The sequence below is a fragment of the Solea solea genome, chromosome 16, assembly GCF_958295425.1.
Source record: "Solea solea chromosome 16, fSolSol10.1, whole genome shotgun sequence".
NCBI classification, from domain to species: Eukaryota; Metazoa; Chordata; class Actinopteri; order Pleuronectiformes; family Soleidae; genus Solea; species Solea solea.
In genome coordinates, this window is record NC_081149.1 from 23,953,909 (window position 1) to 23,970,113 (window position 16,205).

General features: G+C 42.2%; 1 protein-coding gene across 6 annotated transcripts in view; it reads right to left on the reverse strand.

Moving 5' to 3' along the window:
• nfixb (nuclear factor I/Xb) overlaps positions 1-16,205 on the reverse strand; it is a 143,930-nt gene that overhangs the window by 117,872 nt on the left and 9,853 nt on the right. For 3 of the 6 annotated variants that reach the window (XM_058653158.1, XM_058653162.1, XM_058653169.1), the window contains exon 2: positions 14,424-14,507. In XM_058653158.1, the coding sequence (XP_058509141.1) occupies positions 14,424-14,507 (84 nt within the window). Of the gene's footprint in view, positions 1-2,640; positions 2,677-6,162; positions 6,374-14,423; positions 14,508-16,205 lie in introns of those variants that run through there. The other 3 variants (XM_058653156.1, XM_058653159.1, XM_058653164.1) reach the window with 3 other exon arrangements.

Sequence of the window (16,205 nt, forward strand, 5' to 3'; positions counted from 1 at the left end):
GCTCTACTGAGGCGGCCATTTTGGACCACCATGTTTTTTTACAGTGGCCCACAATGGACAAACTAAACCTCTTTTGAGTTACAGAACACAGGTTCTCCAACGGTGAGGGGATATTCAGCTGTGACACGCAACTTCACACACTGTACCTTTAAAGATGAAAAAAATAATCATTTGGTGCATTTGGTTGTCTTAGCAACGGGGACACAAATAACAAAAAAAAAAAAAAGTCCCCATAAATGAGCTAAGCTTGAGTGTCTTTTAATGGCGGTGGTTTAATGGTGAGCCGCGCTGTCACGGGCAGCGTGCTCCAAATGAATAAGTACAGGGAACATGGTGTCCTCGGCACTGTCTGGCATCATGACCTCCTGGTGTCCTGTGAGGAGGAGGAGGAGGAGGAGGAGGATGATGATGATGATGATCATCCTGCTCTAAACATCAGTCGACCAATCAGGGACTCCGGTTTCACCCTGTCTGTCTCCCTCTCTCAGTTACAGGAGAGCACAATAGATCAGCCCCACCTGTCAATCAAACTCCTATGAGTTCACTCTTTTGTCCGGTGGCCAGAAGCAGAGTGCTTTACTGGCGACGCATCACTTTTCTGTGTCCACACACACACACACACACACACAAAACCCTCCTTTTTCCTATTTTATACCACTGAGTTACACGATATACATACACGTTATATTATATTTAAACTTGTGTGCAGCTGAACAAAAACACACCGTGATATCATAATTCAATAGAGCTATCTGGGAAATGTAATACAGGGCAACAAGGACACATTTCTACTCCAGGAGTGAAACAGCAGTAAGTTTGGTTCTTTTTTTGATTTTTTTTTGTTAAAGGAAAGAAAAGAAAGGACAAAGGTGGAAATGCAGCGAGTTCAGCGACGATATAGTGTGAGCACGCAGGGCTGGTCCCTTGGTGACTTTGCTGGACTTTGGTGCCCCTCACAACTCAAATTCACTGTACATGTGGTGAATTCACATGACTTCTAAAACTTAATTAATACATGTAAAGAAAAAAAGCTAAAGTCAGGTAAAAACATCATCTCTCTCACTGCTGCTGTATCTTTTCCTCTCCTCCTCCTCTGAGCTTGTGTTATAAGTGCAGTGCAGGCCACACAGAAGGCGCAAAAAGTATTTGTTTCTCCGTTTATTTATTATCTCAGAAACAGATAGTGACTACTGCCAATAAAACGGACTTCTCTTTTGTTTTGCATCTGGCTGTAACGATGACAAATGACGGTAATGACGCCATTTCTATAACACCTTTTTACAGATAATCTGCATGTGTTATTTAATACATTCCTAAATTATAAGCTGAAAAACAAATAAGCTAATATTTATTTGGTGCCCTAAAAAACTAAAAATCTGTTCCTAGGTGACCACAATTATGGCCTATACCTTTAACTGGCCCTTTGAGCACACACACACACACACACACACGCACACACACACGCACACACACGTACTTGAGTTCATGTGTGTCTTAATAATTCAGAAAAATCCAACATTCTCTGTTTATTCAGACTGTGATTCCATCAGATTTTAATCCTCTGAACAGCTGTTTCAACTCATTTTCCAGGCCTTGGGAAGACGCACACACACACACACACACACACACACTGAGGACACTCAAAGATATAATACATTCCAAAGCCCTTACCCTTAACCGAACCTTAACCATCACAACTAATTGCCTGAGCCCAACCCTAAACCTAACCCTGACTTAAACCTAGTTCTAACCCTAACTCTAAAAAAAACAAGTCTTAACCCTGAACCAGCCTTTTTATTAAAAGTGTGACAGGATGTGTTCCAATTTTCAATGCCCTCACTTCTTTAGGGTGGGCAGAGTTAATGCATCTAAGTATATTGATTACATTAATGTAATTAATTTCATTTAATTTAATATCATTTAATTTGATTTAATTTAATTTAAGTGTTCATGCTCCTCCTCCTCTAAACACTGCTTTGGTATTTTTCACATAGAAAATGATGATAAGGCCTGATAACAACTGCTGCTGCTGCTGCTGTTTTAAGAAAAAGAAAAAAACGCTCATATACCGCGCAAAGTATAAAAGTTGAGCACGTGCGACCTCGAAGCTGACGTGACCTTTGATCACGAGACAAAGTATCAACAGGGGAAAAAAAAACTTTATGAAATTTAAATTCAATTACTAAACAGGGGCTTTTTAAAATTCATATTTAAAATAAATGTGAATGTGAACATATTATTATTAATAAATGTGCTGCGGTCGCGCGCGCGCGCGTGTGTGTGTGTCTGTGCTGCTGCTGCGGGACGTTTGCAACTCTCCAAAAAAAACGGAATAAAAATACATAAGTGAGGTTTGGTCTGCGGAGATCATGTTTTCTATAACATGCTGGAAAAAAAAACATACAGGGGAGAGAAAAAAATAAAAAAGCAAAGTTTTCATGGAGGCATCAGGTGCAGAATCAAAGATTTTCCTCTTCCCCGCACAAGCAAAGAGAATCCCAGATGCACGAGAGCGGCCCCGCACGAGTTAGCACAAAAAAGAAGGAGAAGAAGAAGGAGAAGAAAAGAAGGGGGAAAAATATACACATATATATATTTATATACACCTAAAGCCGAAAAAAATGACTAAATAGGACTTACCACTAAGGCATTGTTTAGAAGGTGAGTAGGGTAATACTTTAGTGTTGAGAGGGTGTAAAGAGGCGAGGAGAGCAGAGGGTCAGCGTCCAGGCGGGCAGAGGGGGCAGAGGGAAGGAATCAGTTAAAACAGTCTGTCACATGACAACATCACGAGCTGCATGAAGCAATGAACACAGGTCATTTGTTGTTATATATATATATAAATAAATGAAATGTCACATACACTGAAAAAAGGGGGGAAAGGAATTAAAACATGTGTTGGAGATTTGTGCTGCGTCATGGAACAGAGAGTTGGGGTTTTTGGGGAGGAAAGGCACCAACAACTGAACTACAAGTCAAATCAATGATATACATTGAGAATGATTGAATACAATAAGGATACAGAAGTTTAGTAATGTCACGTTTGCGTCACTGAATTGTTTTCTTTTAAATGAGTTTAGAGTGAGAGTCCTCCACTTCCACTAACAGCTATACAGCTATATATTACAGTTATTTTACACATTATACATACACACACACACACACACACACACACTTTCTCTCTCACACACACACGCGCACACACACACACACACACTGCCAGCGCTCCCTCTGTAATTTGCTTCCATTACGCACCGTCACTTCCCTGCACGCGGCTTCTCTCCACGTGCGCCTTTAATCACAGTTAATAATTCATTCGTTAGTTTACAATTGTTGTCATAATCTGAGGTCCGAGCTGGATTTTTTATTTTGTTCAATTATTAACAGCAAGTAAATAAACAAAATGTGCCTCATTGTGTCTGCTGAGGTGGACACACTGTGTGTGTGTGTGTGTGTGTGTGTTCTCTGCGGACGGACACACACACACACACACGAATAAAAAAAAATTAAAATGCACTAGTGTGTGTGCATTTGCAGTCAGCCTCAATTTCCTGCCTGATCAATAACACACACTGCAAGTTAAGAGTAATGAATAACACACACACACACACACACACTTTATATGAGCATGTTGTAGTAAAAGTCATAAAATATGATCACAGAGTCGAAAACAGTATATATCCATATAACAGGCTCATTATGCATCAAAGATGTGTGGTCACGTGTGGTTGTCGTCGTTGTTTTCTGTGCAAAAATCATTTTAAAACAACTAACTGTTTTTTTTCCAACGTTCACTCATGAGCACGAAGCTAATCTTGATTTACCTGACATTATTATTGATATTGACTGATTTGAAACTTTTATTTTGGTCACATTTTTGGCCATGTCACCCAGACCCAGGGCAACATACTGTTTAAGGCCTTTTTTTCTGATCAATATGCAATATGTGTGATTTTTATGATCATAATTTATCTCTAGGTCGTCATAGTTTCTTTAATAAAACCAACTGCTGTAATGTTTTTAAATGAGGAGCAGACTTGACTTGTGCCCAGCATGTAATAAGTGAAGAAGAGGGGGAAGAAGAAGAAGAAGAAGAAGAGTATAAGTCTCTGGTGCTGTCAGGGAGGCACATGACAGGGAGCAAAACTCTTTTTAATAAAACCACTGCAAAAATCAGGAACGAATTACACATCAAACGCGACCGGGGCAGTCGACTGTCAGACAAAGCCAGCGAGGGATAAACAAGTCTGCTTCCAGCAGCTGAACAACATGGGCAGGACTGTGCCACTGCTTGGCTTCAGCGAGGAGAGTGAAATACCTTCAACGTCTCACAGAGCTGCAGGAACAGAAAAGGCAACACTGAAAGTGGCTTTTTCAACGGCACGACTCCACTCTGCTGCCTCGCCAGAGAGACAAAAACCAATGACACAGTATTTAACACAGTTGTTTGTGACAGACATGGATTCATTGGCAAGTCGCGCTCAGCAGCCAGAAACTACAGGAAGTCGGATTAATCAGGCCAATATTTGCCACTTTTAAAATCATCAGTATCATTTATTATTACACAATGACACATTTATGTTCCCACACACTCCATAAATGCTGCCAAAGTCACTTCAAAAGTTTACGTGACGCACTTAAATGTATTTAATATTCAGTGCAGACGTTACTTTTATTTGAAATATAGAAGTGCAGATTGTAGCGACAGACCATAAGAGTTGTTCTCTACATTTTTATGTTAGATTTAATCGTATGGAGGGAAATACAGTATCGGACAGAAAATATCGGCATGGTGTATCGGTCATTGGCTGCACTGGTTTATAAAAATGGGCAAAGGTCAAAGAAAAGACAATATCGGTCAAACTCGACTCGAAACAATCACAGCTGCACTGAACAGTTTCTGTGTGTGTGTGTGTGTGTGTGTGTGTGTGTGTGTTCCCTCTGTCACAGTCGTCACTGAGGTTACATTAGGACTCAAAATGCAATGATTCAGTTGAGGTTTTCGCTGCCAGTGACGCGCCGTCATTCAAGTGTGAATAAAGCAACGAAGATTACAAAAGAAACGATGAAAGAAAAAACACATTATGATCCAGCGTTGATTATGAAAAGTGACATGAGTGTTATTGTAAGTGTCAGAAATATCTGATCAAATCAGCAGGTGTGAGAAACAAAGGACAAATAAGAACAGGGTGTGCCACCTTTAACAGAAACAGCCCTTTGTCATTTTAAATATTAAAAAAAATAAAGAAGAATATGTCAGGTCATAGAAAATAAACAGGTATTTTAAAAGTGAAGTTCAGCATTTTTTTTGAATGCAGTAAAAGAATAAAAGAGGCGGTTTAAGGGAAACTAGAGGTCATTAAAGTCAGCTTTAAATAAAGAGTTCACGCAGACGGATCATATGAAACCACTGCTTTCACTTAACCTGTCTGTGCACGTGCACACGTGTTGCGTTCAAGAGCAGAAAAAAAACTTCATAAAGTGTGTGCAGCGGGGGAGAAGGAAAAAAAAGACCAACAAGAGGATGCGCGCAGAAATGTCTGCACCGTTCCCCGTGCACGCGCGCGCACACACACACGCACGTACACACACACACACACTCCTGTAGCTCCTCTCACCGGCCAAAAAAAAAGATATCGGACAGAAAAAGCGGCAGAAACATCAAACTCCAGTCCACTCTCTCTCTCTCTGTCCCTGCTTTCCCTCCCTCCCCCTCCCGCTGATGCCTCCCCCTCTCCCTCTCCCTTCCATTTTTCTAAAAATATGAAATACATTTTGTTGGGAGAAGCGCCATTTTCTCTCCATAACAGAAGGCAAAAAAAAAAAAACGTGCGATGGAAACGCACGAGAAAGTTTCCTGCGCGGGGGAAACACGCGCGCTCGGAGACGGCACGAGTGGAGTGGAGGTGAAAGTTCCAACACGGACCGAGTCACAGCAGCAACAGCAGCAGCAGGAGCAGGAGAAGAGGAAGAGAGACAGAGCGACAGACAGAGAGAAAGACACGGCACCACTACAACTACATGGAAAAGTGAAGACAGACAGAGAAAGAGAGGCAGCGCAATATAAAACCCGGCGTCCACACGCACACACTCACACGCGCGCGCGCGCACTGATCCACACACACAATAAACCACACAATGGAAGAGGAGAAGCGGGTTTACCTGTGTCAGGCAGTACGGAGAATACATGGCTGTGACTGTGTGTTCAGAGAGCAGAACTGCAGAGCTTATTTAAGTTGGATGGAAGCTCGGTGTGGTGCTGCATTGCACTCGCGCGCCGTCCTGTTTCTCTCACTCCATGCTGCTGCTGCAGCTTTACTGTAACCCCGCCTAGAAAGTGAAAGCTTGCACAAACTTTGAGGGAAAAAACTTTGTCTCCCTCCCCTCTCTCTCTCCTCTCTTTGAAGGACCTTTATCGCTCTCCTTCTCTGTGGCGAACATGCGTCCACGACGCCCTTTGATTTTTCATTTTTCCCTCTCTCTTTTTTTTCACGGTGCAGATTCATGAACGTGTCACGAGATTCACTTTTTAAATGAGATCAGTTGTTGACGTTGTCTGGATTTTTGCAGATCCTCCGCCGCGCTGTATGAACGCCTGTGTTGCGTTTACTGACCCGTGATCGCCACTCAGTACAATAGAATAGAATAGAATAGAATAGAATGCCACTAGACAATAATAAATATGAGAAATGAGGGGGGAAAAGTACATAAATTCAAAATAAAAACTGAAATATCCTGAATTGGCAAAAAAAATGCAGGATTATTCCCAAATAATAAATAAATACATAAATAAATAAGTGGCTGCAGCAGTTAATCGATTAGAAGTCATCTACTAAATCATTTATTTCCATGATTGGTTCGAGTGTGTTTCATTTACAGCTAGTTATTATTTGTTTTCCTGAGTTTAGTATCTTTGCTAAAATCTTTGGTTTAGGACACACACACACACACACACACACACATACATTTTCTGATATTTTATGGGCCAAACCATGTAATCAATTGGTCAAGAAAAACCATGTTATAGACACTTTACAATTAAAAAAATAGTCAGTTGCAGATGAGACATTTAGTGTGTGTTTAAATGTGGTTGCAGTTGCAGGGAAACACACAAATGCATCATCAGAACAGATCTGTGAGGTAAAAAAGCTTCACATTTGCCCTGTTTTCAGTCCTGAGTGTATTTTTGTCTCGCTTCTGTTGACAGTGACAACAAAGTGACTGACAGAAAACTCCCTGCACGCAGGCCAGCGTCATGTCCGACATGAAAACTCACTTCCTGTCACAGCTTCAATAATGATTTCTTAGGCATACGAGTCGACGCATTATCTCATCATGGCAGCGGAGTGGAGTCTATTTATTTGCTGAACCATATTTGACCCAGTCTGGAAGCCACAACTGTAGTTTAAAAACCAGTGAAGTGAGTCCAAGCCAAACAGTTAGTGCAGCGCACTCACTATGAAGTCGAAAACTAGCAAACAGTGAGGACAGACGTATAATCACAGCCTCGGAGCAGTATCAAAATACTCATACACACACACAATACTGTGTGTGTGTGTGAGGCAGGAGGAAGTCTCTGTGCGTCGCTGTCACACACGTGCACACACACACACACACACACAGGCAAACAGTAGTGAGTGATAAACATATCACATAAATGTCATAAAGCGAGGCGTCTCGGAGCTGCTCCTGAGTGTGGTACAGTGGGAATTTGGGCGGGAGTGAAGTCATTGTGAAGAAGGCAGGGCTGAAATGTTGGTGCCTGACATTAGAGAGCCACAGATTTATGGGGCCTACTGCTGATGCATTTCCACCGCAAAGCCTCTGCAGGCGAAGCACAGAGAAAGCTCCGGGCTCTGTGTGGTCAATTACTGCACATGGCCACATAACTGAGCCAGGGATGCAGGCGCAGAGGAGGAGAGGGAGAAAGTGTGCGGTCACGAGAGTATGCGCGCCACAAAAAACTGTCCCCGCCGCCGCCGCACAACTTAGACAACCAGCATTCCTTTCAGTCAATATGTTTCCACGCGCAGTTGAGCTACAGTTGAAGCTCAACTACACCTTTTACTTTCCTTGTCGCGGAAAAACATTAGAGGGGACTTGATTTATTGAATGTAGTGTGTATGACTCCACTACACTAGGTGGCGGTATGCCCCCTTTCAGCTCATGAGAATTAGGCTTTTACGTCACAGAGGAAAACAAATGAAGTTGGTGCCGTTTTATCTATTTACTTGAAAATGTTTAACTCTTTACGGTGACAGAGCAGAAATCTGGCCTCTACATAACTAACAAAAATACACCACTCTGGATTTTGCTTCTTCTTCTGAATACAGATTTTTTTAAAGACAAGGGCTGCAGTTGTGGAGCATGTGTAGAATGCTAAAGGCCAGTCTGTGTGCAGTTGAGCATACATTCACTCTTCTACTACACAACTATCCACTCTCACATCTAAGGTCAATTTAGAGTGTCCAATTTGCCTAATCCCCAAATCTACATGTTTTTGGACTGTGGGAAAATGGAGAACCCGGAGAAAACCCACACACACACACACACACACGGGGAGAACATGCAGACTCCATGCAGAAAGGCCCTTGTTCTGACCGGATCGCAAACCTGGGTCTTCTTGCGGCAAAGGCAAGAGTGCAAACCACTACACCAACCGTGTGGCCCGTTGAGCAAACATTTGCAATAGTAACTTGACTCCCAACCGCATTATCTAGGTGTGTAACATCAAGATCAGGTTATAACCCATCGCTCCAGAAAATCATTGTGAATGACAGTCACATGACCTCCCATCAGAAAGTGCAGCATGTTTGATTAAGTTCAGCCTTTAACAGCACGTTCTGTCACGTCACCAGTGTTGACCGATCAGATCAAAGCGACAAGCTTAAACAAACAATGGCAACGTGAACGTGGAGCGATGAAGTTACCTTTGAGGGACCGACCTGTCCTCGTCTGGCAACCCAACACAGCAAAGATCACACACACACACACAGCTGTGGACACCACTGTTTGTTTATAATGTTATTTAGCCACGCCCCACGGTCCGGCCCCTTATATACTCTTATAGCGACCATGTTTGTTATCACGTTACATCATGGAAGTGTGATTGCTTAATGTGACATCGTGACCATGGTAACAGACAAAAAGATCCTCGAGTCTGACTTTAGTCCAGTTTTAGTCAGACTATGACAACAGTTAATTTCCTGCATTTATATCTTTATGTAAACATACTGACACGAGGACACACACACGCACACACACACACACACACACACACACACACACACACACACACACACCTTTATGGGCAGGTGCACTGACATCATAACCATCACCACTGCTACATTTTAAGGGAGTTTCCTTGTTTTCAGCTCACTTAGGCGCCCGAGCCATTAAAAGCACCACAAATGCAGAAAGGTTAGAGCGAGCGGTTAGACCCAGAACAAAAACCCTCCCTCCTTTATGGAGTTGACTTGCATGCAACACACGCAGGCGCTCCTCTTGCCGCGGCTCCTTAAATGAGCCACACATTTAGTGGTCTGTGTGAGTAAATCTCTCATTAACTAACACATGGTAGAGCCATATGCTACGGTCGCTTGGTCTGCTGCGGCTCTGCTTTTTCACACGCTCAAAAATATACATGTTTACCGCTGCTCCGGAGCGGCAGCAGCAGCAGCAGCAGCAGCAGCAGCAGCAGCACCTTTCAACGCCGGAGATGTGCAGCTCGATCAGAGAGGAGTCAGTTTATTCCCTGCCCCGACAAGGTCTGCGAAACAGGTTGTTCAAGGAGAGTAACCACAACATTTGCCTGAGACGAACACAGTATCATATCACGAGCAGTGATAACAGCACACCTGGCTTTCTGTTTAATGTTGAAGGAAATTGGACGCAACATTGAGAAGACAAGCAAAAGTGTGGTTGGGTTTCTTTTCTTTTTTTTTGACAGAGCAGATGTCAGTTGTAGAGACAGACAGACAGTTAATGTGCACTAAACTGTATCTGACTGCATATTTGAACCCTCTGACCTTTGGGATATTTAAATGCCATCGTGTTATGTGATTGATTATTTCTCAGCAAAGAAAGAAGAAGAAAAATATAACCAAAAGCCCCCCCTCCATCACTTAGCCCTTTTGTCATGTAGTTGCATTGTGTCCTGATTCTTGTTAAGGTCGCGGCGTAGGGTGAAGTGTAGTCCCTTCCTAAGCAGAGGGTTTTAAGATTTTGCCCAGATTAACCAAATCCAAATAAACTAACGTCACTTTTCCATTATACAGTTCTAGCACGGCTCGAACCGACTCTACTCTACTTGTTTTTTTTTTTGCTTTTCCATTAGTGATAGTACCTGGTAGCTAACAGACTGCTGGTCACTGATTGGTCAGAGAGTGTCGTCACTGGAAGACTCTTGAATTGAAGAATCAATCTGAACAATGCTGAACTGCAGATCAGTTAAAAAGACTTAAAAACCCCAAAAACATGAGTTAATTTAGTCTTAATTTAGTAATGAAATGTCAAACATCTGGAGTCAGGTGTATTTAGTGACAGCACTGCTGAAAGCCTGCCGCTCATGAGCCGAATCCCAAACCTTTCAGCTGGATTTCTGTCTCAGGCACAAAATACTGAACAATTCTGTCAACAAATGTTTTTCATTTACTGATTCTAATGATTCAGTTACACTGAAAACAATGGCTTTGAACGCTATAATGAAAGTGCCATAAAGCTAACATTGGTTAGCAATAGCATGTTGTGTAGCTATATGCTAATCACATCTGCTTGTGTGATGATGTATCACATTCTTGAAGCCTGAGAAAGTGAATACTTTGAAAACTTGTAACTCCTGTAACTCCTGTAAGAAGATAAAAAGGCTATATAGAGTATATATAATGATCATTTTCATGGATGAATCACCTGTGTTCACCTGTGCAGTGTGTCTGCAGGGGTCTCAGGGCGGCCGTACGATAAGACGACTACAGTGTCTGAATACTTGTTTTGTGTGAGGTCACTCTGTGGATTTTTGACCACAAAGTTCAGATCAGGTCGGCTCGAGTTGAGTTTATTTGAAGAAAGGCGTTCCTGAGATGGAAGGATGGAAGGATAGAAGGATGGACGCATGGACGGTTGGAAGAATGTCCCAAAAACATAACGTGTCCGGCGCCAGAGACTTAAAACGACTTGCCAGCAGTGAGAGTATTTCTGCCTTTTTCCAGTATAAATCTTGTTTTTTCTGACAGCCTTCTTCTGTTTTGTTTTAACACACCAATCCTCACATTTGGTTTAAAGTAAAAAAAAGAAGAAGAAGAAAAGAAAGCAGAAGCAGCTGGCGGTAACTTTTGGTTAACTTAGTCTGCTGTTACCTTTACTACCTTTAAGACACGGTCTTTTATTGACGGACAAACAGCCTGACCTCACAGGCAGAGACGACCTCGTCTTTGTGGAGTTCTGAGTCCTGACTGAACAAAGATGGACACGCTGACACATGTCACTGAGCAGACACTCCAGATCAGAGAGAATATATTATTAAACACTGATTTTTACTGTTACACTGTTTCACTGACAGACATCGTTGCAATGTGCATGTAACAATCTGCCATCTTAGGCTGTTTTGTTTCGTTTTTTTAATCATTGAACCCAAGAAACTGTAAAAAAAAAAGCAATGATATTTAACAGAGATTATAAAGGATTTAAATTCTTTTTTTTCAATGTCACTTTTACAGGAGGCATAAAAAAAGTCCACCATGAACACTTAGCATTTGTTTGTTTTAAGCATTTTGCATTTGCAGCGAGACACTGAGTGGAAATTTTTAACTTGCCTTCTCCGGCTGCCAAACTACTTAATGATGACACAGTTTCTACATGACCTCAATCCTACTTTGGCATCCGCACTGCAATTCCCATCAGTTGTTATATACGCGGATATTGATTTATCTTCATTAAGCAAATGTCTGCTTGGCTCATTTATTGATTTGTTGTCGGGTTTCTTGGGGTTTAACGAAATGACTTTGATTGCGCCGAGGTGTTTAACGGCGAAGATTAAAGGAACAGTCGAGGAAAGGCGGAAAATGACGTATTTATCACGGGACACTTTGACCTCTCGAGGTCCCTGAAACCCAAATAATTGTCATATTCACACAGCAGATGCTTTAAGTGAAACGCTTTGGTTAAAATAAGTGTGAAAAGTGAAAGGATTTTTCTCATTTCCTTGCTGTAACATGAATTAAACTGTGTCGTATGGATAACAACAACAGTCCTGTGTGCTCGTGAGGTTAGGATGTTTGCTGGTGAATTAACGCTCCGCTCACCGAACGCATGTACGTGGCAACAGAGCGGCCAAAAGATTGGCAGCAGTTCTGACATAAGCATTTTAAACTCTAAAACAACACATGAATATTAGTGTCTTGAAACCAAACAGAAGGCCACCAGAACAACAAACAAACAAACAAACAAACAAACAAACAGAAATACTCTCTCTCTCTCTCTTTGTCTCTGGCGCTGGACGCTTTATTTTCAGAAAATTCTTCCATCTGTCCATGTGTCCATCCTTTCATCTCAGGAACACATCCAGGAAATGTCTTCAAATAAAGAAACGTTTATTTGGATTCAAAATTGACCTGACTCACATTTAGAGGTTAAAGGTTACCGGGAACTAAGTCTGTTGCCTGTTAAGGTGGTTACATGGCTCCCCGCAGTTTGTTAGTATCAGGTGTTTGTGGGTAAATCTATGACGTCACAGAGTGTGAAGTGGATATGTCAATATCACTAAATCATGTTACATTAACTGATGAAAATCCTCAGGAAATTAATACTAATTATTTCAATATTTAGTCCATATCAAAATAACTAGTTACAAACTTGCCAACTTTTATCACACAGTCCTTGTTCTTATGTCGTCCTCCAGGACAGAAGTCAGTGAATATAACTAAACATTTTTGAAATTTCTTGAACACTTCCTATAGACATTGTTCCTGTTTAACCATAAAAATAAAAACTCTATTCACCAGAAACAAACACTAAAGTCCTGCAAGAACGTCGTGGTTACGTAGTGCAGCAGCCTGAGAAATCATTATTCTGGGCCGTAACAATGAATTTGGATTTATGACCTAAACAGAGAACTGGCATCTGGTGAGAAGTGCAGGTACTTAAAATAGTAAAAATCACAAGTGTATTATACCGTGCTGGCCCACGTTTAAGCACTGATGTCACAAAATGGAAAAACTTAAACTGGCATCATTCTTTAAGCCAACGGAGTATCATTTCAATCTCCTTGTCCGTCTAAAAAAATGCTTTGAACTGTTGAACGTAAACAGTCTGCATTATTTTGTTGTGTTAGCATTTCAATCTGATGACTGAGTCTATGCCAAACAGTGACTGTGACCTCACAGAACACCATCGTCTCATCCCACGACACTTTATCAAATCAGGAGGCAGAACTCCATAAAGATTTTGAACATCAATATACAATACAATAAGTAAATATGCCAGAATTAGCAGAAGCTGCTAATTTAAGCCCGTAGTTCCTTGGCAATCTACAGATAATAAGTACAAATGGCGCCAATAGTCGTCCAATAGTGATCAGTGACTTGTACAGATGCAGGCACATGATGCACACGACAGCAGACCACCTGGTGAGAAGCTGGAGGTGGACTCCCTCCTGTGGATGTTCTTGAACCCGTTGCCCCCTGCAATCCAATACAGCTCCACCAACGACCTCCACACACACACACACACACCGTCTCCCTCCAAAACTCTCCTCTATACCAGCCTCGCTGCTCAATTACAGCCATAATGGTTCATTTCTGCACCCCGAGACACACGATACACTGGAGAAACCCAGATTCTCAGCGAGACTTGGCGAAAGTCTTAACTCTGGGAGACAAAGGAGTGTGTAGCCTAGAAAACTGGCTCCCACCTCATTAACAATCACATTTTCAGTCGTCCACCGACTCCCTCCTCTTCTCCTCCTCCCTCCCCATCTCCCCATCACCACCTCCTGGTTTTTATTACTCTTATATATCACGGCGATAGCTGTAAATCCGTTGCGCTCGCTGGGTGGATTTCTCTCTCTCTCTCTTTCTTTTTTTTTTTTTTAAACTATTGTTTTATTTCTTTCGTTTTGTGCGCACGCTGCACATTATTGGTACAATTTTCACTCCCATGAGTCGAGGGCGCTTTGGTGAAGTTGCAAGGCCGCCCCCCCCCAACCCCTCCGATTCTTTTTTTTTCTTAAATGTGCCTGTGGAAATAATGATTGTAATGGTTTGCAGCTGAGTGGAGGGAGCTGTGAATGACATTATGATTGTGGTACAATTACTGAGAGCATGAAAACAGACTGTCAGTCATAGTAATGAGTAATGACTCAAATAACACATTTAGGACCAACACATGAAGTAATTATAATAAAAAAAATAATAATAATTGATGCATACCCTGTATGAATCTGATACTACAAAGCATTCAGGCATCCCAGGGCCTCGGGAGGGTTCTTCATTCACGAGAAAGGTTTCGGTTGCCTGAAATGTAACACAACATGTCATTTAATCATCAGTTGACACTTAAAAAAAGGTTAAAGCCATTTCAAAACACAACAGTATTAGATGCTGCAGAGCTGAAAAAGCTGATTTTGGATATGAGAATCTTCCTGCACTTTTGCTTTTTATTTCATCTCATGTTTTTCATTCATATTACAGTACACACACTTACACACACACTCTCTTGTGTGTGTGTGTGCTGCCTGCCTGAGCCCATATGCTGCACAGGCCCGAGGCCCGGCCCTGCCAGTCACCGCCATTTGAATGGGGAGCATTTGTGTGTTTCGCCGCCCTCCCACTACTGCAACACATTGGCATTTCCTCTCTTGACTACTTCACCTGCACGGTCACTTTTCTGTCAGCAGTGTGCAGCAGTGATCATTCACACACACACACACACACACAGTCACACATGCACAAGCGCACACACACACACACACAAAGGCTATAAATGGGAAAAAAAAAAAGAAGAGCTTGCAGGTTCCTGGCCACGCTATGTTGCATTCACTGATAGATGCAGCTAAAGTATTTATTCCAAGTGTTTGTTTCTATTCACCGCGGTTCATTTGTATGCTGTGGGACGCACCAGCAGAGACTTGGACCCTGAATGAGCGTCCATTGCAGCTCTGCTGTCAATTGAGGCAGCCAGGCCAGACAACATGGATGGGAGGGAACCACAGACTGAGAAACTGGATCAAGGACGGCAGTTCTGCCTGACTAGCTAACCCCGCGGCTCATCGTTTGCTTGTTTTTTTGAGCACAAAGCGGTAGAAACTGAAAATGTCTGTTTTAGAAAATCAGCTAAACCTGTGAGACGAGGGTTAAAAATGACTGGATTCACGGAAATAAGCGAAGAGTCGGAGAGAAGAAAGTTTCACCCACAAAAGGGAGCAGCAGAGTTTTAGACGTGGAGTTGCTGGGCAGAGAAGAAGAGAGGGAATAAATCCTATTTTCCAGAACTTTATGTTCTAATCTCTCAACATACCTTAAGCAGAAACAAACAAGGACCCAAAACAGGAACAAACATTGCTCGTAGCCAGCAGCAAAATGTAAAGTTATACCATTAAACTGGCATGTGAGGTAAACAATTTTTTAGGAACATTTAAACAGACATTAGATTACTTAAGCATTTACATATGCACATAAATACACACATGCACAGGGGGACTATAGTTGAGCAAATACATGCGCAGACACATGCATAAACACACGGCACTATAATAAGTACCAGACTTGGGCTAACCAAGCTGTGGCTGGAGACACAGGCTATTCATATCCTCCAGAATGAGAGGTTACAGCTCCAGTCTTTTCCCTTTTCCCTGAGACGGTAACACAGGAAGGGCATCACCGAGTGTGAGTTCACTCAACGTCTGTGGCCGAGTGATTAACATAAGATTAACATTGGTTTTGTTTAGCACGTCGCTTCTCTCCCCGCTCACAATAAATTCAGCACGGGGCCACAAGAAGAGTTCGCTCGGTTAAACAAAGTTAGAGCTCAAGTCACCCAAGTGACTAAGAAAACACTAGCCGTGGCATCCAACCTCTGGCCTGTCATCATTAATATGTGGGGAAACGCTGGAGGAAAACCATTTGAAACCATTTGTCCCACTAAATAGTGGCCTTGTCAAGCGTGCTGGGCTTTCTGATGAGATTCTTAACTGCGTGGTCCACGTGAAGGAT